Source organism: Accipiter gentilis, chromosome 18, assembly GCF_929443795.1.
Source record: "Accipiter gentilis chromosome 18, bAccGen1.1, whole genome shotgun sequence".
Taxonomy (NCBI): Eukaryota; Metazoa; Chordata; class Aves; order Accipitriformes; family Accipitridae; genus Astur; species Astur gentilis.
Window position 1 is genome coordinate 28,729,587 of NC_064897.1, and position 25,623 is coordinate 28,755,209.

Genomic DNA, 25,623 nt, shown 5'->3' on the forward strand with positions numbered 1-25,623 from the left:
CTATCATGTACTCCAGTAGTTCTCAAACTTCAGAGCTTCGGTAAATATTCTGTCAAACCATATAGTTTTCATAGTGTTTTAAATATAGAGGTGCAGTAACTGTGTACAGTGGTCTGTAGAAGTTCCTGTGGTTTGGAATGTTTGTGAGCTGCTGAGTTTGTAGTTATACCTTGGTAGCATACTTCAAATTTGTCTTCAGTTTCTGAAAGGTGACTCTTAAGTCGGAGGATATTTCTGTCCATGGGACATGCTTATATTTTCAAGGAAGTTTTTGGTTTTGCTTCACACTTTGAGGACTCTTCAAGAGTGTTTAGAATTACTGAACTGTGTCTGTACTTTTTTAAAATTCTTTTTGCTTTACACACTAAACCCCATGTATAAAATTCTCACTAAAATGTTCGGTCTTCTAAGTGCCATAATCTTATTCCACTATCTTTTTTTCCAGATGGTCCTCTTCCCGACCCAACCCTGATACGTGCCAATGTGCCAAACCAGATGATGAATCGCATGCAGGCACAGCCAGGTAAGTATTTGAAAAAAATTCACTACTGTGATTTTGAAGGAATGTTGGAATTGGGCAGCTCTTGCTGAACTGTCATAGCCCTTTTTCACCTGCAGTTTCCCCATTTGATTAAGAAAATAGCTATCTATATTGTATAATACTTACATAGGTATATATTTATTATATATTTTAAAAACTATATATATCTCTAATAGCATTTCATGATCTTATGAATTTAAGAGCTGCATATTAGCTACTTGCTCTGTGTTAAATAAAGAAACTGATGCTTTTGGAACTTCTGATCTTATGAACATAGGATGGTGGGGTCAGTCAAACATGGTAGGCCTAACCACCTTAGATGAGGACATGGTGACAGAGGGAAAATGGTGAGAATTACTGCTCAGAAGGAAGGGGCCAAACCTTTGTTACATATTCAGGAAGTATTGTAGCCAACATACGAAGTACTTAAGGAAGTGAAGCTAGAGTTTGGCATTAAATAAGTGAATTTCTAATGTATAATTAAAATAATGCAACTTTCTGTAGAAAGTTGATCTTCAGCAATAGAAGCAACGCTTGCTTTTTTATCATGTATTCCAGCAGCTCTCAAACTTCAGAGCTTTGATATCAGTTAGTGGAAACAAGTCTTTCGGGGGGAAAAAACTAGCCTGTATTCTGAAGGAGTATGGTAGCTTGAACGCTTTATATTTAAAATTATTCTGTGTAACTGGTTGATAGAAGGAAATATTTCCTTTATAGTATTGCATGCATGAAAACTGGTTGCTAGAAAACAAAATTAGGAAGAGACTGACAGCATTTCTTCTCCTAATGTTGAATGGTGCCCAAAGGAGAATTCAGGCCTTTGTTTATAAGTGTTTTCTTGGCACAAACTCACAGGAATGAATCAGTTTGGCCAGATGAACATGCAGCTGTCACCGATGGGACCCCGGCAAACCCCTCCTCTTCAGCACCCTGGACAGCTAAGCCAGGCTGGGGCCATGAACCAGGTCAGTGGGTGTTTGGTCCAGGGTGTTGAGCTCACGGGTTTGCTTCTGTTGGCTGTCGTTTCTTTGAAATAAATAAATAAAAGAAATCTTAAAAATCAAGCATTATTTCTTCATTCTCTTGACCCTTTGGTTCCTCTCCTGCATCTCCACTAAAAGATTTGTCTGATCTATGTCCTGGTTTCAGCTGGGCTAGAGTTAATTTTCTTCTTAGTAGCTGGTATGGTGTGTTTTCAATTTAGTGTGAGAATAATGTTGATAACTCACTGACGTTTTAGTTGTTGCTCAGCAGTACTTATCCTAAATAAGGATTTTTCAGTTTCCCGTGCTCTGCCAGCAAGCAGGTGCACAAACAAGAAGCTGGAAAGGGACCGTGGCCAGGACAGCTGACCCAAACTAGCCAAAGGGTTATTCTGTACCATAGAAGGTCACGCTTAGCATATAAACTGGGGGAAGTTGGCTTGGGGGAGGCAAACTGCAGCTGGGGCATTGGTCAGTGGCTGGTGAGCAATTGCATTGTGCATCGCTTGTCTTTTCTTGGGGGTTTTTTGTTTTGGTGGTTTTGGTTTTGTTTTGTTGTGGTTTGGGTTTTTTTAATTTTATTCCTTTTCATTACAATTATTATATTTTATTATTGTTAGTACTGCATTTTATTTTACTTTAATTATTAAATCATTCTTATCTCAACCCATGAGTTTTAATTTTTTTTCCTGTTTCTCCTCCCCATCCCACTGGGAGGGGAGGAGTGAGCGAGCAGCTGCGTGGTGCCTAGTTGCTGGCTGGGCTTAAACCATGACAGTCTATGGTAAGGTTTTAGATCTTGGTGTGAAAAATTGCCTAAAAATTAAGTGGCTTTTTGTGGTGGTGCATCCTTAATACAAGGAACAAAAATAAATCTTAAGTCACAGTCCTAATCTGAAATCAATATCCTTTTCCTTGGCTTACAAGGGAAATCATCATAATTTCTGTCTTTTGAGAGGAGCTATAAGCAGGTTTTCCATATTTTATCATACAGATAACCAGCAAACATCAATTTCTGCAACAAGATAAATGGTTTTTTGTAAAATGTTATGGAGATGTATGCACATTGTGTGAAATGAGTTCCTTTCTCTTCCAACAGATGGGATTTCCTTCACGTCTACAGCAACCAGGTGTTGGCCAGCCTTCTGGTCAGAATCAGTTTCTACAACAGACCCAGTTCCCTGCTTCTTCCCCAGGAATGAACACAGCGAGCATGCCTATGACTCAGCCTGGCAATCAGACACCAGTTTCTCAAGTAAGTTTCTGGTTTCTGTAAGCAGTGTCAGTGGGCTTTGTCACTTACTGGTTTCCTTGTTCAGTTTGTAGTAATGGAGAAAACTTGCTTTCTCAAGATGCTCTTGGAATTATAATAAACTGAATTCATTTATTGCAACCCTGCGTTTTGCTGATGTAGCACTGCGTATGGCTTGTTCTCAGGCTTAAGTTTAAGTGTGACAGAGGAGTTTGTTTTCATGAAGCAAAGAAGAAATTGTTACTCGGCATGCGGTAGTTAAGAATTTCTTGCTGAACAATGAAGTAGCAGAGCCTGAGAAATTAAGAGATGGTGGAATAAGTCATAAAAAGGCATGTCTATACAGGATCAATGTGTGTTGCTGGCTTTGGGGCATAGGAGGGTTATCACTACTAAAGATCTGAACTTAGTCTAGCAGTTTCCTTTCTGTCCTTTCCCTCTCCCTTTTCAGCAAGAACCTTTCAGGCCAGGAAGAAGTAGGGAACGTCAGTTTGCTTCTCGTTGATGCTTCTTCCTAGTTTGCAGGCAAGATTACTGTGGAGTGACAGCTTTTTTCCTTGACAAATACAATTTTTTGTAATCTCATAATGGTACAGTTACAGCTGTACTTATTTCTGATGATAAATTCAGTTTCTAGTTTTGCGGGTGGGGGCATGGGCCCACTAAGTGTATTTGAATGCAATTTTTCACTGTGGTGTGTTGTCCCATATTCAGGATGTACAAATCTGCAGTTTTAGAAAGAAATGTTTTGCAAACTGGGAGCGTAGTTGTGCAGTTCTTTAAATATATTGACAAGTGTAAGTTATTCTATTGAAACTCTCCTTTAGAGCTGAATAAATTATAAAACAGCTTTATGTTCTTGTGGAGCAAAATAAATCAAATACACCATTTCTCCTTTTGAAATAAAAGTTTTAAAAAATAAAACAGACAATTTGTCACATTTTTAAAAGTATGCCAGTAACTGTGGGAAAGCAGCCATTTGACAGTAATTTCTCTTTCTATTTCAAGTCATAGCAATTGTGTACTTGTTTGCCCACAGGCACAAATGACCAGCGCTTCCTGTCCTGTGAATTCTCCTGCGATGGCTCCAGGTTCTCAAGGGAGCCATATTCACTGCCCACCTCTTCCACAGCCTCCCATGCACCGAAATTCTCCTTCTCCAGTACCTAGCCGAACCCCAACACCTCACCATACGCCCCCAGGCTTGGGATCACAGCAACAGCAAGCAGCAGCAGCTGCCACTTCTGCCCCCACACCTACTCCTCAGGCAATGCCACCTGGACCACAATCGCAAACTATGCACCCCCCTCAAAGGCAGACTCCAACACCTCCGCAGGCACAGCTGCCTCCACAAGTCCAGCCTCCGGTTCCAGTTACTCCTTCTGCAGAGCAACAGCAGCAACCCTTGTCACAGCAGAGCACGACTGCATCAGTTCCCACACCAACAGCACCACTGCAGCCTCAGCACCCCACAACACCTGTAAGCAAATACTTAATTGTGCTTTCCATGCAAATGTTTAAGTGTAAGGTTTAATTTTCAATTGGTCTCTTATTTTTGTGTGAGCTTGTGATAATGGAGGTAGCTTCTGGCATGTTTAATATCAAAATAGGTTTTTCTGCATTTGGGAAGTAACCTTTTTTGCATCAAGACAAGTCTACAGACCATCTCATGTTTCTAGAGAGGGACTGCTTTTCAGAATTGTAGTGCATGTTTTGAAATTCACTGTGAAACATGGATGAAGTCTTCAGTTATGTCTACATGTGCATGGCGGTGTACAATAGGGAAACAGTATGTAATTTTCTCTATATTAGGCCTTCTAGTGCATGTTTTTGTTGCATGTTTTTCTATAATTGAAGTTGTACAACAGTGTGTTCTTCAGGTGAAGCAAGTAGAAGGACTAGAGGGCATTTAAACTTGGTGGAAATGCAGTATAGGTAAAGGTAAATTAGAGAAAGAAAAATAAGTACATTAGAAGCCTGTTTGTAATGTGTGTTTTTTCCCTCAGCTTTCACAGCCAGCTGTAAGCATTGATGGGCAGGTATCCAACCCCCCATCCACCAGCAGCACAGAGGTGAACTCTCAGCAGACTGTTCCAGAGCAGCAGCAGCCACCCTTGCAGGAAGTGAAAATGGATATTAAAACAGATGAAGGGGAACCAGAACAAACAGACCTGCAAATGGAGGAGAAATCTGAGGTGAGATTATCGGCCAGTTGTTGGGTAGAGTATCTTTATCTAGTGCTGCTAGATGCTTTCTGTTTCCATGCAAACCGTTCCTTCCAGAGTTCAATAAGAGCTGTAGGTGCTGCCTCCTGCTGCTGTTTTGATTGTTGTCTTCCTCTACTTCTTCCTAAAGAAGCGTCTCTGTTTTCTTGTGAAATGGTGGTAGAAGCCAGTGGCCCCAGAGAGGACTGTGCTAATGTGTGCAGGTGTGAGGTTTTTTGGTAAATGCCAATGTAAGAGGGCACTCAGGTCAGAGTCCTTCAGATGTTATTGGCAGCTGTTAAATCTTAAAACAGCAGATATTGGGATGAGAGAAAATGGTCTCAAGTTGTACCAGGGGAGGTTTAGATTGGATATTAGGAAAAATTTCTTCACCGGAAGGGTTATCAAGCATTGGAACAGGCTGCCCAGGGAAGCAGTGGAGTCACCATCCCTGGAGGTATTTAAAAGTCATGTAGATGTGGTGCTTAGGGATGTGGTTTAGTGGTGGACTTGGCAGTGTTAGGTTTACAGTTGGACTCGATCTTAAAGGTCTTTTCCAACCTAAATGATTTTGTGATTCTATGTACATGATGGGCTGCTTTACTGGGCTCTGACAACTTGTCACTGAGGAAAGCTAAGAGTGTGGCTGCCAGTAGTGTCATCCTAGCAGCCCCAGTATATGAGAGACTGTCAGACCTGCCTGAAGAGCTTGATAAGTACCTGTGTGTCTACTTGCAGCTCAGAATGGTTAGCAGCTCATCACTGCTATTACTGTAGCATTTAAAGATGCATTCTAGCACATCTGCTCAAGTTTTAGGCAACTTTTGACTACAAAGTAGATACCCTTAATCCTAGGAAAGAGTGGTGATCAGGATGGCAGACAGGTTTAAAGGACAGAAACGTGGATGGGTGACTTCACAGGACACTAAGTGACAGGCTCCAAACTACTTTCCAGGTTAAAGTAGAACCAGTTGTGGAGGAATGTAAACCAGACCCAATGGAGCAAGAAGAGAAGAAATCTGAAGTGAAGACTGAAGTACCAGAGGGGGAAGAAAGACCTACTACTCCAGCTACTCAGTCTTCTCCAGCAGCTGGGCAGTCTAAGAAAAAAAGTAAGCAGGAACACTGTTTTGACTGAAATTCACTGAATCTCCCTTTAGAAATCTTTGTGGGGAAAAACCCCAAGCTGTCTTCACTGATACTCTGTGGCTTTATATGGATTCTTCTTTGTGACTTTTGGACAAAAATATCTAGTAATACATGTGCTTGTAACTGGCTCTGGGCAAGTTCTTTAAGACTTTAGTATTAGACATTAAGCCTTAGTAAAATTGTCAATACAGTAGAGATTTGAAATACACTTCAGTTACAGATTTTCTACACAAGTTTTTTTCTTGGGACCTCAGAGAGGGGCTGTATCTGGAATGTAAACTGGCTCTATTAAATTTAGCAGTGTCTTCCTATGATAAAAACAAGATTCTCTTTAATATTTTGGCCATCTCCTTGTGTCCAGGTGATCATTTTAATATTCTCCACAGAATTCAGTGTTGCAGAGGGTAAAGAAGCTATGCCAAGTACCTTAAACCCATTGTCTGTAGTCTTTTCCACAGACCTCACATTTTCCAGCAAGTTTCTTCCTTACAGTTGGTTCTGCTATCTTTCTAATGTTGATTGTTTTTCAAAGTTTTCAAGCCAGAAGAGTTGCGGCAAGCGCTTATGCCAACACTGGAGGCACTTTACCGTCAGGATCCAGAGTCTCTTCCATTTCGACAGCCTGTGGATCCCCAGCTACTAGGAATTCCTGTGAGTGTCTTAGCGATATACTTTCCTGGCTTCAATTTAAAACTACTGTATTATGACACACCTGTTTGAGAACAGCTTAAGTCTATCTTGTTAACATTTTTATATTGATGCATTAGGCAGTGGAACATACAATGTCTGACTTAGGAAAGTTTGGGGTTTTTTCAAAAGTTTGTTCAGTTCTGTGTTCCTTTTGATAAGTAAGCAGGTGTCCCATACACTGAAGTGATTACCAACAGATCCCCAGTGCTGTGTGGGCTTTTTGTGGATGTTGCTTCATGTTGTGATGCTTCTATTGCTGAATTCCATAGGTGTTCCTCATCATATATAAAACTTGGCTGAATATGTGGGAAAATAAGTAGATCAAGGCCACTTTAAAAAAAAAAAAAAAATCCATCAATGATTATTAATCTGTTATAAGCAAGGAAGAGACTATTCAAGTTACAGTTTTTGCTTAGGTCAAATTTTCTGCTTGTTTTAGAATTGTCTTCAGAAGACATTACTATCCTTCAAGGATCTGTGTTCTAAACTCTCTGGACTGACCACACAAGTTTACTATTTATACACAAATACGTAGACATAAAAGTCCTACTTGGGTGCTTTGGGCGACATTTTTTGCCTGAAAGGTTTTTTGTTTGGTTTTGACGTGAGGTTTTTTAGGATAGATACTACAAAAATTGAAGGCCTGCTGTATTGTAAGCAGGCATAAATATTGTTAATATGCTTTAATAAGCTCTCAATTGGCTGTCTCATTCTGAGGACTTTTTTAGGAGAAGTGGTCCCATAACTGGTTGGGGGGGGGGGGTTGGAAAAGGCATTCTTTAGAGGAGACATGGTATCTTTTATCATCTACTAAAGTTATTTCTTCTTGTTTATTAGGTTCTGTGGTCTACTAAAACCAGTTGCTTTCTATTAATGCTCTTGTGTATATCCTCAGATTGCAGTGGCTGCAAAACCATTGCCGTTTCCTACTTTCTGTAGTAATTGCTTTGCTGACTAAAATTAGAGTGGCTTCATTTCATCAGGAGCGGAAGAGCAATAGAGCCTGAGAAATAAAGCAATGATGAAAAGAAAGCACTGGGGAGTGATAGGGTATTACTTGGAGATTTCATTGTATGTGACAAGCGGTTTGACAATGAAGTCAGAGGAACCTGTTTTTCTTGATCTACTGCAGAAGAATTTATATGCTGAGAATGCACATGCTGTCATGTCACAACATAGTTCTGTAGTAGCGTTTTGATACACTGTGTATTCTTGCAGGATTATTTTGACATAGTGAAGAACCCCATGGACCTTTCTACTATCAAGAGGAAGCTAGACACAGGACAGTATCAGGAACCATGGCAATATGTAGATGACATCTGGCTCATGTTCAATAATGCCTGGCTTTATAACCGCAAAACATCTCGGGTATATAAGTACTGTTCCAAACTGGCAGAGGTTTTTGAGCAAGAAATTGACCCAGTTATGCAAAGTCTTGGTTATTGCTGTGGAAGAAAGGTAAGAAAATAAGTATTTCTAGTCCACTGCTTGCTTCCTGGTATTGAAGGGGGAAAACAGTTGCAGTTGTTAGCAGTTACAGTGTGTCAAAAACTTTGAAAGTTTACCAGGATTTAGCAACCCTGAGTAATCTGATTATGAGATTTTTATGGATCTTCTAATTCTATCTAGTGCTTAAATCATCTATTTGTATATAAGCCATTGGGGAGAAAAAGTCAGTAATTGAAGGCTTATTTTGATTAGGGCAAACCCGTTTGCTATTGCAAATTAAGCAGATGTGGTTTTGTTACTGCAGAAGAAGTGCTCACTATTTCACTGTATATTGAGACTGTGTATTTCATTTCCATTGTCTTGTTTTGATATGCTTTCCATCTTTGGAGAAGAGCTAACTTGAGAATAACAGTCCACTGAACATTTTTTTATGACTAACACTTTGCACATTTGCTGTACTGTGTGATCTGTGCACAGAATAAGGTGGAAATGATCATTGTCTGGGTCACGCTTGCTTCCCATGGAGAGCAAGTGAAAACATGTATGAGTACTAAGACAACCCATTCCTCTTTGCAGTTGGAGTTCTCACCACAGACTTTGTGTTGCTATGGCAAACAGCTGTGCACAATCCCTCGAGATGCCACTTACTACAGTTACCAGAACAGGTAAGGAAAACTCACTTGGTGCACTTTTGTGCATGCTGCAATCAATCTGTTAAAGACGTGCATGCATTTACATATACACCCTCTTTATATGTGTACTGCTTTGTGTTTTAAGATAAAAATTTGCTGGAATTGCCCTTGAATAGTTTACCTTGTGTGTTAATGATTTCTTTCTGCAAAAGTTCACTGCAGCCTTTGCTCTTCCTCTCTTGTTTGCAGAAACGTGATGTTTTACTAAATTTTTATCCTGCAGTTAATTAAATCTTCAGTTATCTACAAATCATATATACAAGTCTGTTGTCTTTGCTTCCTACTATACAGCAGTATTTTTCATGCAGAACACTGAGTAAACTATGCAGCAAGTATATTAATGCTCATAATACATATTATACTCATGAACTCTTTGTTTTTCTCATGATGTTAACACTGAAGAGCAAACTTTTGTGATGCAAATCTTCATTGGAAGATCTGTATATTGAGATACTCGGTAGATTGATGCTTGCTTTTTCTCCCAAAGTTTCCTTAAGGGAGTTGTCTTGCAGTAGCTGTCAGCAGCTCTGTAAAGTATTGTCACTTCTACAGTTCTTTTGAATAATATTTTTTTTTTACTTGGGGTTTATTAAAGGATTTAAACGTATTTGACTTCTGAAAGAAGGTTTCTTGCTAGGCATCTCTTTGGAAGCAAGGCAGGAAGAAGCAGGGAAATAGGTGCTTGAACACTCCCATATCCCCTTGCCTGTCACCAGAATGCACCTGTTGGAGCAGAGGGCTGGTTATCTCCAACCTATGTCACCTCCATCAATTTAGTTCCTGAGCTCCATTCTTTCCAATGCCTTAAACAAACAAAATAAAAATGGGAACAACAAAAAGACTAAAGCTTTTACGTGAAAGCCAGGAAGATTTTCTAAGAATTGCATTTTTCTTAAGCACCTGGTCAGGTGAAAACAACCAAAGAGCTACAGGAGTTATATCTTAACCTTATTAGGCTTCATAAGGGTTTATAGCAATGAATAGAGGTTTTCAGGAGTGAAGAAGTAGAAAATAGTATCCCATAACTATTGTAGTTTTAGACTTGTATAGTGTTAGAGCTTTTCATATCATGTCAGTATCTTCTGCTTACGTTTATCTATGTGCAAGTGCTAGATGGACCAAAAGACTACTATTCAAAAATCTGGCATGCTTTACATGTTTGCAAACATTAGAAGGGAATGTTTGCACTATTAACAGGTGCATAGGTGCGACTTGTAAATTATTTAGACATATACGTATATATCTATAGACTGAAATGTACAATTCCAGAAGCACTGTTCTCTGTATTATCTCAGATGAAAACTGGGAAAGAGGGTTAAGAGACCTGTCTTTTTAGTGTAACAACTGCTATAGTGTTGGTTTGTGTGGCTTTATTATAAACTTGTTTGAATTTTCTTTTATTTATTTTTAGATGTCTTGTGCACTCAATTAACATGCCTTAGTAATGGAGAGGCCACAGTTCTAGAACATTTTTGAGGGCTGGGGTAGAATCTTGAATTAATCACTATTTTATTCAAGTATAAATGAAATCTTTCTCTATAATCCTTGCTGTATTTGATGCCTGGACTGTTGTACGCTCAAACTGGGCTACGGCAGAATTATATCAATGTACAGCATTATGTGTGTAGTTAATGTTAGGTATTTAGTTAACATACAGTTTGACAGTTCTATAATTAATGTCTGTAAGATTTTTGAGGACAGATTTTATTGTTCTTGAAGCTTCTGATGTTTAGCTTTCCCTTTCAACTGGGAGAGTGTCCTGTGGCCTTTCAGCATTTATACATTTAAGATGGAAGACTATCCCTCTTCCATTGATCTCCTGCAGATCCTCCTGCCAACAGAACTGCTGTGCTGATGTACGAGTCAGAGTAGCAGTTCTTCCTTCCTGCTGTCTTTCCCCCTTCTCATTTTAATTCTTTGCTGTACGTGGCATGGATTATTAAAATGAAGAGGGTATGGGTATGCTAAAATGGAATACTCTTGTTTAATTTGCTTTAATCATTTGCTGCTTGTGAACCCATTTGAGAGATTTAATGCTAATCTGTGCTTTGCCTTGGCTTTCTGCTTTGTGTTGTCTTGTCCTGCTTCTATGTTTTTGGTTTTGTCCTGCAAACCCCCATTTCTTTGTTTGTTCGTGTGTGTGTTTTTTTTTTATTTCTCCTTTGTGCTTGTCATTGTCTGCACTTGGCTTTGATTGCGCAAAAAAACCAAAAAAAAACAAAACCAAAACCAAACCAAAAAAACAAACCAACCAAACACAATGTGGGGCCCATAAATCTGCATCATTGAATATCCTTGTCGCCGTTGATGACCTGCTCTCTGCTCCTGTCCCTTCCTTGGCCTGCTGTGATTGGTGGCTCCGTTGCTTGACTTGGGCTGTGTTGTGTGGACGGAGCAGTTCACCCAAATATGGCCTTCTTGCTGACAGGTATCATTTCTGTGAGAAGTGCTTCAATGAAATCCAAGGGGAGAGCGTTTCTCTGGGAGATGACCCATCACAACCTCAAACGTGAGTTATTTGTGTTTGCTTGGGCTGTGCATTCATAAGCTGTATTATGGTCTATAGAGTTTTCTCAAAGAGAAGGAGTTTAGTTTTAGGTAACCCTTGCTGTTTGTAGGCCAGTGGAAGGTGGACCAGATACTCTTCAAAAAGCCTGGACTTGTGCTGTAGATTTTTTTTTTTCTTTAAAATCTGCACTGACTGAACTATAGTGTAAAATAAGCACTTAGTGCTTAAAATTGCAACTACACCAATAGAGGGGAAAGAATGTGGAAGTATTCTACTGCAGAAAAATAACGATGCATGCCTGTAGGCAGGTAGGTGACATAATTTGAAATAGTCAAATGTACCATTCTGTTTATAGACTGGCTATGCTATTAAACTTGTATTCAACTTCAGATTGTTTTTCATCCAAATCAGAAGCAGGGAACTTCCTTTTGCCATACACATATTTTGCTGTTGGAGTGCCATCTGCTTATGTCACAATAAAAGGCAGCGCGTGAATTTAGTTGCCTTTTCCATGCTGGTGGCAAACTGTTGGGACAGTCTTTCGTTCTGCTGTACCCTCCTCATGCCTTCCCCCAAAAAATCTTGAAACAGAATTTTGGGAGACTAAGGAAGGCCTTGAGGGACAAATGAGTGCCAAGCAGTTACTTTTTGAGCTGCTGAAGAAAGCTCTTTGGGCGAGGGCATTGCAGGAACACTGCGGATAGAAGCACGTGAGGAACTTGGGAAAGTCTGAAGCCAGGGGGAGAGCTGTCAAAGCTGGTCATGGGACAAACTGAGTTAACTTTCACTGGAAGTAGAAGTTGTCTTTAGTGCATGTTAGCAATTCCTGGTTGCACTGATGGATGTATCTAGAACAGTAGTGAAACAATCCATTGGGGCTTGGGAAGATGTAGGAGTACCTCTGCCTTTCTGGAAGGAAAAGGAAGAAATAATGTTCGTATGTTGGTCAGTACAATGGGCCATGTCCCTGAGGATAGCATGGTTTACTACTCTAGTATAAGCAAAGACCCACAGTTTAATCAATATTGTCCAGTTTTGTTAATAGGAGATGTGACATATGAAGTACTTACGTATGAGAGAAGCAAGTATCTATATACGTGTAAATCTGTGTATAAATAAACATCAAATAAATTCATGTTTATATATAAATTTTTGTTTAGCTGCTACGAGAGTATGATCTTTCTCATACGTGTAAGTTGGAATGGTTTGCTACAAACCTGTGAGTCAGGGTAGAAGGCAGCATAGAGTGCTTTTGATTTTTACACTAGAATTGGAAACACAGATGCTGGGTACAAATTTTTTTTTTCCGATAATGAAAACAATCAAAAGCACTTTGAACACAAGCAATGGTAAGAAGGTACTTTCTCTCCTTCTTAGAGAGGCATGTAGTGATCTTCTCATGTTACACAGCACCCTCTTTGGGGTAAATTCTCAGAGATCTAAGTATTGTATGATTGTTCTGGACTATTTTGAACCAGATTGGTGTAAAAGATACCTGGGACTTCACTGTCAAAAAGATGGAATTTCTAGCCTTGCAAATGCTGTGGAGAAGCTAAAGATCGTGCAGAGTAATGGCTGGGCTGGGGTTGCAGGGTTTGGAAGCTGAAATTTTTCCTTTGACGTTAATCTAGGAGGAGGGCTAGGGGAATCTGATATAAGATAACCTACCTTTCTCAGTAATCAAAGATAATTGGAATTCTCTGCCTTCAGACTATCAGAGAGGCATATCCAGTGGTCCTTTCACTGTGAAATACTGATCAGACTGGCCCAGAACTTGATTGTCAGCAAGTTTTATGATTTATCCTGTAGTAAAACTGAATAAGGGAGCAATGTGGTTCTCTACAAGCTATTGTCCCATAGAAAAGAATGTTTTCCATGGGCAGAGTTAAGGGTGGAATGTACTTTAGTTGTCTGTCACTCTTGTGAAATGCAACTCCTTTCCCTGCAGTGCCAGTGAATGTTTAAAAAAATCTGCTTGCAAGTTTTGTCTTGATGGGTGGATGTGTGTGGTATGGCATGAATGTATGTTGTCCTGTGTTAAAACTGAGTTTTATTGCCTGTTTCTCCATAGCACGATAAACAAAGAACAGTTTTCAAAAAGGAAAAATGATACACTGGACCCTGAACTGTAAGTAATGCTGTCAAACTTTGAATGTTCCTCATTTCATCGTAATTATTTTGTAAAAGACATGTCGTTCATTCACTTATCAGCTTTGTTTTTCAATGTTTCCCGAATTTCGTGTAGCTCTGTTAACTGGCAGGGGCTGCTCAGTAAGCAGTATATGTGGCATTCTGTGCTGAGAACCCAAACCACCACAGCTGTACTTGAGAAATACATAACGTTGAATGTGTGGGCCGAAATTATTGCATTTTGTTGTCTTGAATGTGGATTCAACAGAAAGATGAATGCAGATAACTCTGCTTTGAAACCCTGTTGTGGCAAATGCTCAAGTCTCAGGACTGATTTGAGTCATTTGGCAGTAGCTCTTCTGGTGCTGTTGGCTTTTCTAGTTGTCGTATTTTACAGGCAGCTGTAGTAGAAGGAAAAGTTGTTAAATTTCAACCGGACAGTTCTTCTGCGCTGCTCTGGAAGCAGAATTGTAGACATTCAATAGAGTTATGATGGTGACTCAGCTGCTTTTCTTCGTGTTCCTGAGGGTTTTTTTGAAGCCACTTTACATGGTCCTGCATTCTACACCTATGCTGCTACTCTGCAAACATTATGTTCATTCTCAAATGAATGAGCAAAAAGGATTTGTATTCTTCCCACATCATCCTTCTAAGGGCATAAGGGTCAGCCAGTTGTTCTTTTGTTTTACAAGGGCTGTGGGAAGGAGAGAATAGTAACTTGATTCATAACTTCTCTTTCCCTCTGTTACAGTGAAGATACAGCCTAGTGCTAGAATACAGGCCTAACTTAACAGTATGATACCATATGCTCTACATAAATGACAGCTATTCATTCAAAGTCTCAGACTCTTATGAATAGACATGTTCAAAAGGAGTCAGATTGTCCTGATACATGAAGCAACCTTAGGTATTTTTGAGAATTATATTCACCAATATGTGTGAAGTAGATCACATCACTTAACCTCAGTTGTCCTTAAACCTCTGCTAGTCTTCTGAAAGTGACTTTCATACTGCTTGTATTGTCTTCCTTCTCGCCTTTCTGCAGTATATTTGCAATGTACCCCAGGCTTCAAGCATAGTGGGGCAACTAACAGCCAACTGTTTCTCCTGGTTCTTCACTTCTGACACCTGTGAATCCATTTTCCTCTCTTCATTATAGCAACAAGCTGTTTACAGATTTTACTGTTAGAAGGGCTTCACCTTAAAAAAATGAGTGAAGTGGATGACAGTAAGGCAAGGAAATGGTAACAATAAAGTGTCCCCGACTTGAGCTGACAGATTCTTAATTGATTCCGGATGCCGTTCTCAGCATAGATGTGCCCTCTATGTTAAATAGGCTCGAGAGCCTAAGTGCTAGAACTCCTCTAATAAAATATTACAAAATATACAAGCAAGTAATGATACTACTAACCTTGCTTCCCTTACCCCTTTTTTTTCTTCTACAGATTTGTTGAATGTATAGAGTGTGGAAGAAAAATGCACCAGATTTGTGTTCTTCATAATGAGATAATCTGGCCTTCTGGGTAAGGAATTTCTCCTTCTTAAGTAGAGGGTATATGATAGATTTACTAGAGTTAATGCATAAACTTCCTTATACTGGTTATGTTTAAAAGAGTGTCTAATGGCAGAATTTGCACTCCCACCTGAAAATTTTACAGAATCTATAGGGTGACATTGAATTTAGACATCATATCTTACTGTGTTATGTGTGAAGTTGTTTCTAATCTTAAATGTTTCTAACATTCCTTTCAGCCTTATGTTTCAGCCTTTTATGTTTAAAGATACTAGTCCTTCGTGAGAAGATGTTTTTAGTTCTGGTAAAAATTTCATACTGATCTATTTTCTGTACAAGTCATATTGCTTTGTCATCTTCAAAAAAATTTTGTAACTACAGAATTAAACAGGTGAAGTCAGTTTTTTGACCTCTGTTATCAAATTAAATCTGAAAAACAATCTTAGCTTTCTTTAGATACTCCATAGTTCTTGATCAACATACTGGTTTTCTTCTGATTGCTTTAAAAGGTTTTTCAAGAAGCTGATAAATTATATGCAGATAAAGCTCTGTAAGAGCTTAAGTGTTCCCTTTCTTGACAAGATAGTTATGACTTACCATACTGTTGTCCCATCCACATTGCTGCAGAATAGGGTAGATGTCCTGTAACTGAGGAAGAATCTGCCCATAATTTCATGCTACAGTGTACTTGGGCGTTTAGAAAAAAATCAGCCTTTTGCTTTATGTGTTGCGGTATCTCCATCAGAGACAGCAGTTTGAGACTATTTGTTCCAAGAATACTTTAAGCCAAAATTGTTAGACCGGCAAGTGGAGACCCCGTTTCCTGGGCTTGCAGGTGGTGACATGGGTGACTGACAGGAGGTGCACCCCCTGGAGCTTAGATCCTTCTCTGCAGCTCTGAAACAGTTGGGCCATTTCTGCTGGCACTGTTCTTTGTGCTGTCTTTTATTTCAAATTTCAGCTAAGGTATTTTCCAGACCAGATAAGATCTGGTAAAAGATTTTGCTTCTAATGGTGTGATGCTAAGGAACTTTATGGTCTGACCTGGGGTGGTTTTTCACGTTCTCCTATTTTTGCTTCAGCTTTGTCTGTGATGGCTGCCTAAAGAAAACAGGACGAACCAGGAAAGAGAACAAATTCTCTGCTAAAAGTAAGATTCTGACACTTGCACCAATAAATCTTAAATAATTAAAGAATGGGGAAGTGGTCAGTTTTATGCTTGTTTTGCACTTATTTCAGGTTCTTTGAGTTAAAGGAGGATACTTTTGCTCAGTTCTGCACATCAGTTCTGTGATGTTCAGAATGTTTGCATTCACAGGTTGTTGGTTAATAGTCTGTTGTAGAGGGTTAGTGTACTGTTTTAGAGCACTGCTAATGCAAGACACACATCCTTTTATCTCAATGGCAGTATTAATAGCATTGGGAAATAGTTGCTGTGTGACTGCAGTCTAACTTAAACTTACGATAACATGTTCAAGTCACCGTGACTACTGCTGCTCTTAAAAGCTTTGATGGAGGTAAAGGTTGCATCACCTGGTGACAAAACTCTCTATAGACATTTCCTCTTGATCAAGGCAGTTGATTTGAAGTCATTGTAGGAGGAAATCTGTGTAGTCATTGTCCATCTGTTCTAAAGACAAAGTATGTCCCTCAGAAGCTTCTTAGGTTGGTGTACTTTTTACAGACAGTGAGTATTTACATTTCTGCTAAAAAAACAAAACCAAAAAACCCAGCCAGCCAATAGCATCAAGATTCAGCAAACCATTCAATGACTGGTTTTCAACATTTGAATGTTTTTCCAAAATCAAAACTCCCTAGATTCACCAAGAATGCAGGAAGAACACAAGGGTTCTTTCACAGTTTTTATCACGTTTTGTTTCTAGCAACCTGTATGTATTGCATACTTAATGTAGTATAGTGATGCTTTACTGAAAGGTGTCAAATTGGAAAAATTAAAAGCTGATTGGCAGATATGTAACTCTACCAGAAGTAATGCACAGCAGTGAGACAAGCACTGTTAACACCAGAAGCCTTAAACTCCTTTTCAGCTCTAGGTTTTTGTCAGCTAATGTTACGCTTGTATATCTTTTGTATGAAGATTGTTTGAAAATGAGAAATTTCTAAACTAACTACATTACTTGCAGATACAGTTGTATTTACTTGTTCTTTCCATTATTGAAATACATTCTTCCGGTAAGTGGAGAGACTAACTTGGCTAATGTGGCTATACTTCCAAATGAAACGTCTGCTCTTGAAGCTATGTCTGAGAGCAGTGCTTTGTAATCCAGTTTAAGTAATTAATAGATTCTAGTCAGGAGGAGCCTTAATTGTGATTGACTTTTAAGATAGATAGAAATTGGGCTGAAATACATATTTTCTTCATTTAAATAACGTGTAAATCACAAACGTGTCTGCAGGTGAAAATCAGCTCACCCCATCTAGAAGTGTTAGTGTTTAAAGATAAAGCTTTAATTTATGATAACATCCTGCATGCGTTAAAAGTCACTTTTCATTTAACATGTGAATAATCACATTTGAACAGTTCAGGTTTTTTATGTATTTAGAGCTATATTTTTCTCCTGCAGGGTTACCTGCTACAAGACTTGGTACCTTCTTGGAGAACAGAGTCAATGATTTTCTAAGACGACAGAATCACCCTGAGGCAGGAGAGGTTACAGTTAGGGTGGTACATGCATCTGACAAAACTGTCGAAGTAAAACCAGGAATGAAAGCAAGGTATGTTCTTTCCATTTCTAATTTTTCTTTCTTTTGGGCAAGGTGGAAGCCATTTGAATTTACTTGTATGCTGCTATTTTGAAAAAACAGACTGTTGTATTCAAAACCTCACCACTGGCCATTTCTTGACAAACAGATGTTACAGCAGCATATTAATTAGTTGTGATGAGCATCATCTTTTTCATAGTAAAAAGCGGATGCCTTGTATTTGAGTAGTCTGTAAGCATTTAGCTTTAAAATGGCACTAAAATTACACTTGGAGCAGCCTTCATTATTGTTGCCTTTACCTAGTGACATATATTCTCCAACATGTGAATATATTTGGTATTCCTCTTTACCCTCTGTAATCTGCAGGTTTGTAGACAGTGGAGAGATGGCTGAGTCTTTCCCTTACCGAACAAAAGCGCTTTTTGCCTTTGAGGAGATTGATGGTGTAGACTTGTGCTTCTTTGGGATGCATGTACAGGAGTATGGCTCAGACTGCCCTCCACCCAATCAAAGGTGAGGAGCTGTGTGAAAGTTTATTTTGGTACCGTCTCAGTTGAGTGAACCTTCCAAAGTGCTGTATAGAGCTTCAGTGTTGTACATGTGAAGACTCAGTGCTGTTAGCTTCTAGAAACAAAGTCACTTCTGTAGAGCATATGTCAGGTAGAGTTGCTTCTTACTGGGGATGCTGGCTGGCAGACAGTGTTGCTGCAAGGATCAGTTGTCAGTATTCTCAAGGAAGGGATTGGATAGTTTTAGAGAGATGAGGCTAGGATCAAAAGAAAGCTGAATTTCTAGAGGTAAATTAGCATCAGAGGCTTTGAAAATTGCTGTTGTATTGGATGCTTCAAATGTATAAAACAATGTGAATTAAGTTGTAGAACTACTTTGAAATCTCTGCTTCTCATCATGCCTTTTTTGGTTTTTTTAGGCGAGTGTATATATCTTACCTTGACAGTGTTCATTTCTTCCGGCCTAAATGCTTGAGGACTGCTGTCTATCACGAAATACTAATTGGATATCTAGAATATGTCAAGAAACTGGGGTAAGTCTCTTTTGATATTTTCTTCTGTGCAGCATTTGTGCTAGGTAGTTCTTATTGCAAATGAAATTACTACATCCTGTTGTTGAGAATATCGTGCCTAAATATCAACTGGTGATAGAATAACTTGGCAACAACTGTGCATAGTTTAAGAGGAGAAAAGACAAAAAGGGATTGCAGGCTTTTCAGGAGAGGCTTATGCTTCAGATATTTTTAGATTTCCAAGCTTATGTAAAACTTCCTTAAGTCTAAGTAGAAAAAGTGAGCTGCTTTATCTGGACCATAAAAATTTTGCTGGCCTTGTTGTTAGTGCCATCCTTGTGTAATGCCATTGCTTTAATTGGGTCATTCCTTTAGGCAGGCAAGTAAGTTCTTACCCATGTTTGAAGGAGAAAGGTAAGTGTATTCTGTCTGTACTGATTAACAGCTGTGTAAGGCCATGAAGAATTCTCTTACAGAACAAGTGGTTGAAATTGTGAGAAACTGAAAAGTTAGAGAAAGAGGAGAGTACTTGGGACAGCACAAAAGAGAACATGGAACAACTGAAGAAATGAGAAGGGTGGAAATTAAATGACCATGATTGCTGAAATAGAAAAGGCAGTGAAATAAACATCAAATCTGTTGTCAAAGTACCTGCTGTAGCCTGGCAGAGTTATTCATGAAGAAATTGTTGGGGACTATGGTTAGGGCAGTTGCATGGAGAAAAATTAGGGGAGGTGGGGTGGTACTGTCTTCAGTACCTCAATGAGATGATACATTCCTTAGTACTTCAAAGGCATATGTTACGCTTCTTTCTGCCTTTGTTGTGTATTTTCTAACCTGTGAGTCTGTAAAATTGCTGCATAGCACTCAGGCCTCAGTTTTACTTAATGCTGTTTTCTGTGCTGATGGGTAACATCAGGTTCTCATTTTGGGAAAACAATATTGGTCACGCAGTATCATCTCTCCCTTCTCAGGCAGAAGGAATGACAACTGGCTGCAGTTCCCAGGGTTTGGGTAGGGTTCTGCAAAGCTGTTTCTCAACACAGCAAGGATGGTTATTTTTCTCTAACTTGAGATCTGATTATTCCTCCTACTGGAGTTCTTTTCGAAAACTAATAGAGAAGAACTGAGGATGAAGAAGTGATCTTTGTGGTGTTATATTTTCTGCAGCTGCTACTATTTGGATGTCATCTGTCTTCATAGTACTTGGATTGTACAGCCAATAGCACAGGTTGACAGTGACTGTTTATTCCCAGATAGAATTGTGAAACCTTTTAAAATGGATCCTCAAAGTTAAAAAACAGAGGATTTACAGTAGAAAAGTGAATTGTGTATTTAAGTAAATCTGTTTTTAAAATGTTGTGAGATAAGGAATGACTGCACTGACTCAAGGAGAAAGAATTCTGGCTTTTACTGCTGAAATACCTAGTCTCCATCTTTCTCTTATTAGTTAATTGGGAGGTGGCAATTGTAGGTCTATATCAGGCTTTGATTTTTATCTAGACTGGAAAATGTGCACATTTCATATAAACTACTCCACATATAGCACTGAATTTTTAAAAAAGCATTACCATCTTTTCACTGTTATCACATGAATGAAGCCGGAATGAGCACTAGAATTAAAATCTTGGAGAGCTATAATTATTGTCCATCTGGTAACACCAGCCAACTTTGTGGTGGCTCCATCTCGTGGCAGAGAGGAGGTCAAGCTCTAGTGTTAATTGTCAGAGCCCACATGTACTTTTTTTCTCTAATGATGCTAGGTACACTACTGGGCACATTTGGGCGTGCCCCCCTAGTGAAGGAGATGACTACATCTTCCATTGCCATCCTCCTGACCAGAAGATACCCAAACCCAAACGACTGCAAGAGTGGTACAAAAAGATGCTGGACAAATCTGTGTCAGAGCGCATTGTCCATGATTACAAGGTTTGTTAAGTGTATGTTTGTATGGGGGGGAGGGGGGGTGACGAGTCTTGTCTTGGTTTCTTCCTTGCCTTGTGCATTGTGCCTGATTCTTGGAGTTTACTGTATTAGTTTTAAGTGAATTGAGCACTAAAAATTTAGAGTTAAAATACATCCTCTTCAAAGCCTGTACCTTCTGAAATCGTTCTAGCAAGAGATCTGAAATTATTCCTGAGCTGGTTTTGGCTGGGATAGAGTTAATTTCCTTCACAGTAGCTGGTGTGGGGCTGTGTTTTGGATTTGTGCTGAAGACAGTGTTGATAACACAGGCATGTTTTCCTTATTGCTGAGCAGTGCTTACACAGAGTCAAGGTCTTTTCTGCTTCTACCACCACCCTACCAGCAGGCAGGCTGGGGGTGCACAAGGAGGTGGGAGGGGACACAGCCAGGACTGCTGTCCCAAACTGGCCAAAGGGATAACTGATGCAGTGTTAAATCTGCACTTAGAATGTGCTCTCATAAAATGCATTGAAATATTAAGCTTTCCTTTGATTGGCTGGTGCCTTTTTTTATTGCTTACTGAAAAGGTTGTCTTTACTTATGTGACTTGTAACCAAGTGTTTTGTTCTTTTTCAGGATATATTTAAGCAGGCAACAGAAGATCGTCTAACAAGTGCAAAAGAGCTACCTTACTTTGAAGGGGATTTCTGGCCTAATGTCCTAGAGGAGAGCATTAAGGAACTAGAGCAAGAGGAAGAAGAACGGAAGAGAGAAGAAAACACTAGTAATGAAAGCACAGATGTAAGAATGCTTCTGCTATTTCATAATCTAATGTAAAAGTTGTGATTACGTATGGCTAAAAAAAGAAGGGGAGGCCTAGCCACTTGGGTTAACTGGCTTTTTCACTTTTCTAGATTCACTCTAATACCAATTTCAATTTTACATTTTATAAATTAGAGCTGTTAAAATACCACTAAGCTACATTCATATGAGCAGTGGCTGTTCATACAGCTATAAACCTAACTAATTACTGAAGTCAATTAGATTGAACCAGCTGCTAGTTGAATATTTTGCTGCTGAAGTCCAATTATTATCAATGTTCATGCTGCAATCTCAGCCTGACTTGGAAGCTTTTTCCTTGAGCTTTAGCTTTTGAATAGTGGCTAAGTCTTCTCTTTCTAACTTAGGTGTTACAATACCAATCATGTTCTGAGGAAGTAACAAGAGCACTATGATTTAGTAGTTTAGTCTGTGTAGGGTTTTTCTAGTAGAAAGCTTTAAGGCATTGAGGATCTGAAGTACAAATTACTGCTGAACTGTTGGGCTGCTTAAACTTGCTGGTATCCTCTGCAATTTTTTTGGAGAATGTGCAATAACTGTGCTTTCACGTTCCACAAAGAACAAAAAAAGGTATGCCTCTGAATTAGAAAATAAATTTGAAAATGAACAGATGCAGAAATCATGCATCTGTCTATCCTTGGATCTTCAGAGCTTTTATGGAAGAGGTGGTGAATCTAGGATAAGGTTAGTAGTTTTGCTCACACAGTAGTACTTGTTAGTTAACTTGGTTTAAACACTGCTGCTTCATCACCTTATTAGATACTAGATTTTTGTTGGGGTTTAGGATTAATCTTTCTTCTAGAAGACCTTTGGATCAAAAAAGTTAGGTTTAACATTACAGCTAGAATTTGTGGATCTCCTATGCTGCTCTTTGCAATACCTCTTTTCAAGGACTTCAAATAAACTAAGTGCAAGAGTAACCTGAGAATTAGGCAACTTGATGTCAAATTTGCATTAACTAATGTCTTACTTAGGAAGGTATTATTTAAAGTTTGTTTTCCACTTGGCATGGCTGTTGAGTTCCTATCTCTCTAATGCACCAGAAACTAGTCATGAGGAGTCACCTAGCTCTGTGTGTGAGCTTGGTCAACACTTAGTTGATCCTTCACAGCAGTTTGGCCTCAAAACCTTGCGGTGGGGGAAGCTTGCAGCGTATTGCTATTTAACCTTTATTATTAAAGATAGTCTTAACTCTTCATTGACCCCATGTTTCACTTCTTGAAAATGAGGCAATAATAAACTGTACTCTCAAATGAAGTGATAACCATTCACGTTCACTGGAAATTTCCATCCTGACAAAGTTATTTTAAGCTTAGGAAAAATGCTTATTTGGTTAAGAATTGCTCTGATCCTTGATCATCATATGCTGTAGTGTTTTGAGGGGCCCTCTGAGAAGCACAGAGAGGAATAAACTGTTCTTTGCTAACTGATTGTAATTGAAATTAAGCTGACTCGTTTTGTTCAACTGTTGCAGGATATGACACAGGAGGAAGGTGCATACTAGAAATTACACTGTTAATGCCTTTTGGACTCAGAAGAACAGTTTCATACCAAAATCGGTTTAATGTAGTCTATTTAAAAATAAAAATCAGTCAGAGAGCTGTAACAAACTAAATCTAGGTGGATTAAGTCTTTCTTGCCTCTGGTTAGTACAATATCAGTTGTACTTTTCAGTTATTTTTAGTTTTGAATTGCATTGGGAAGCCACCTGCTGAACCCTTTTGTGATTATCCAAGAGGTTCTTCAGTGTTCAACTATAGCAAACAGGTTTCAGTAAATAACATTTCCCTTGCACCTCCTGAGCATTTATGCTTTTAATATTTTTAGAACTATGTATTGCTGATCTTGATATCTTCTAGAGTGATTCTAATGGAATTAATGTTTCAGGGGACCCTTGTTAAGTGTCTTTGGAGTAAATTATTGTGAAGTGTGTTTTGTCCTGCAGTTACAGAAGATGTGTGAGTAATAAAACGTGTTGTGACTTAGATATCTGACATAAAATGCCTTTAAAAATTAATAGGTGAGCAAGGGAGACAGCAAAAATGCCAAAAAGAAGAACAATAAGAAGACAAGTAAGAACAAGAGCAGCTTGAGCCGTGGCAATAAGAAAAAGCCTGGCATGCCCAATGTGTCCAATGACCTCTCCCAAAAGCTATATGCCACTATGGAGAAGCACAAGGAGGTAAGAGTTCATAGAATGAGAAATATGTATTTTATTCAAGTCGAGAGGTGTACAAAGCTTTGATACTTCAGAGTTGTGCCCTGTAAATTATACAGCTTTGTCTGGAGAATTGAGTGAAACACCAGACAAGTACCGGTAAGTCTGGGCACTCTTTGCTGCGAGGACATCGGGGATAAATACAGCTGTGCTTGTACGGAACTTCCTAACAGTCTAGATGGTCACAACAGTTTTACTGTTACTGTTCAGTGCAGTGCTCCTTACTTAATGCTTCTGAAGAAAGTGAACCTGTGGGGCAGCCAGAGGTTTGAAATTTCCTAGTCCTGTAAAGACTGCACACCACCCTGGCAGCACAGCATTCAAGTGTTTGTTGGTCCTGGAATTGTACGTTCTGTGTAAAGTTTGGCGACCAAAACATCTTGATAAGTGCCGGCATATCAAGTCTTTCTACTTTGCAGGTCTTCTTTGTCATCCGTCTCATTGCTGGTCCTGCAGCCAACTCCCTGCCCCCCATTGTTGAGCCTGACCCACTCATTCCGTGTGACCTGATGGACGGGCGTGATGCTTTCCTAACCCTTGCTAGAGACAAGCACCTGGAGTTCTCCTCACTACGAAGGGCTCAGTGGTCAACCATGTGCATGCTGGTGGAACTGCATACCCAGAGCCAAGACCGCTTTGTTTACACCTGCAATGAGTGCAAGCATCATGTGGAGACCAGATGGCACTGCACTGTTTGTGAGGTATGCTTGGTGAAGTTTTCCCTACTTGTGTCCCTGTATCTTTGTGCCCAGAGTGCTCTTTACCTGAACTAATTTCTCAGCATTAACTGATGGAAAAAGATCTGCACAGCTCATCCTCTGGCAGTTCAGAAAGAAAGGAGAGGACACGTTTTCTGTAACAAGCCATTCTACTAGTCCACTACTTGGTGCGATTTTTGTCTTTGTCCTGGTTTCAGCTGGGATAGAGTTAACTGTCTTCCTAGTAGCCACTACAGTGCTATGTTTTGAGTTCAGTATGTGAAGAATGTTGATAACGCTGATGTTTTCAGTTGTTGCTCAGTAGTGTTTAGACTAAAGTCAAGGATTTTTCAGCTTCTTGTGCCCAGCCAGCGAGAAAGCTGGAGGGGCACAGGAAGTTGGGAGGGGACACAGCCAGGGCACCTGACCCAAACTGGCCAACAGGGTATTCCATACCATGGGACGACACATCTAGTACAGGAACTGGGAAGTGGGGGCGGGGAATCGCCGCTCGGGGACTAGCTGGGTGTTGATCGGCGAGTGGTGAGCAATTGCACTGCGCATCATTTGTACATTCCAATCCTTTTATTACTACTGTTGTCATTTTATTAGTGTTATCGTTATTAGTTTCTCCTTTTCTGTTCTATTAAACCGTTCTTATCTCAACCCATGAGTTTTACTTCTTTTTCCTGATTTTCTCCCCCATCCCACTGGGTGGTGGGGGAGTGAGCGAGCGGCTGCGTGGTGCTTAGTTGCTGGCTGGGGTTAAACCACAACAGTCTTCTACTTTCAAGCTGTGGAGAACAGCAGTAGAAATGTATTTCTTGTAGTTCATTTAAGGTGCTGCTGCTTAAACTATTGGGAACTGTAGCAACTGCTTGAGCTGTAACGACAGGATCAGCTGATTTTTCTGAAGAGCACTGAATGCTGTCTTCCTCCAGAGCCAGAAGTGTTGTGCTGCAGTATTTCTGTAAATAGGGCTCTCCATTGGTTTACTGGCATAGAGGTTTTCCTGTACTTGGGTGATTCTTCCACTACCCTGTTGTCTCTCTGTAGAATGCTGCAAACAGCACTTTTGTCTTCAGAAGTGCTTGCAATACCAGCG

The 25,623-nt window shown here is 39.6% G+C and overlaps 1 protein-coding gene across 1 annotated transcript in view; it reads left to right on the plus strand.

The window, feature by feature from the left end:
* Positions 1-25,623, plus strand: part of EP300 (E1A binding protein p300) — a 67,274-nt gene that overhangs the window by 37,446 nt on the left and 4,205 nt on the right. The window contains exons 11-30 of the mRNA XM_049822005.1: positions 446-523; positions 1,397-1,506; positions 2,624-2,779; positions 3,816-4,256; positions 4,783-4,971; positions 5,936-6,092; positions 6,662-6,780; positions 8,038-8,277; positions 8,845-8,933; positions 11,389-11,469; positions 13,541-13,597; positions 15,045-15,122; positions 16,195-16,262; positions 17,698-17,848; positions 18,203-18,349; positions 18,765-18,878; positions 20,621-20,786; positions 21,399-21,563; positions 23,623-23,784; positions 24,240-24,521. Coding sequence (XP_049677962.1) covers positions 446-523; positions 1,397-1,506; positions 2,624-2,779; positions 3,816-4,256; positions 4,783-4,971; positions 5,936-6,092; positions 6,662-6,780; positions 8,038-8,277; positions 8,845-8,933; positions 11,389-11,469; positions 13,541-13,597; positions 15,045-15,122; positions 16,195-16,262; positions 17,698-17,848; positions 18,203-18,349; positions 18,765-18,878; positions 20,621-20,786; positions 21,399-21,563; positions 23,623-23,784; positions 24,240-24,521 — 3,050 coding nt within the window. The remainder of the gene's footprint in view (positions 1-445; positions 524-1,396; positions 1,507-2,623; positions 2,780-3,815; positions 4,257-4,782; positions 4,972-5,935; positions 6,093-6,661; positions 6,781-8,037; positions 8,278-8,844; positions 8,934-11,388; positions 11,470-13,540; positions 13,598-15,044; positions 15,123-16,194; positions 16,263-17,697; positions 17,849-18,202; positions 18,350-18,764; positions 18,879-20,620; positions 20,787-21,398; positions 21,564-23,622; positions 23,785-24,239; positions 24,522-25,623) is intronic.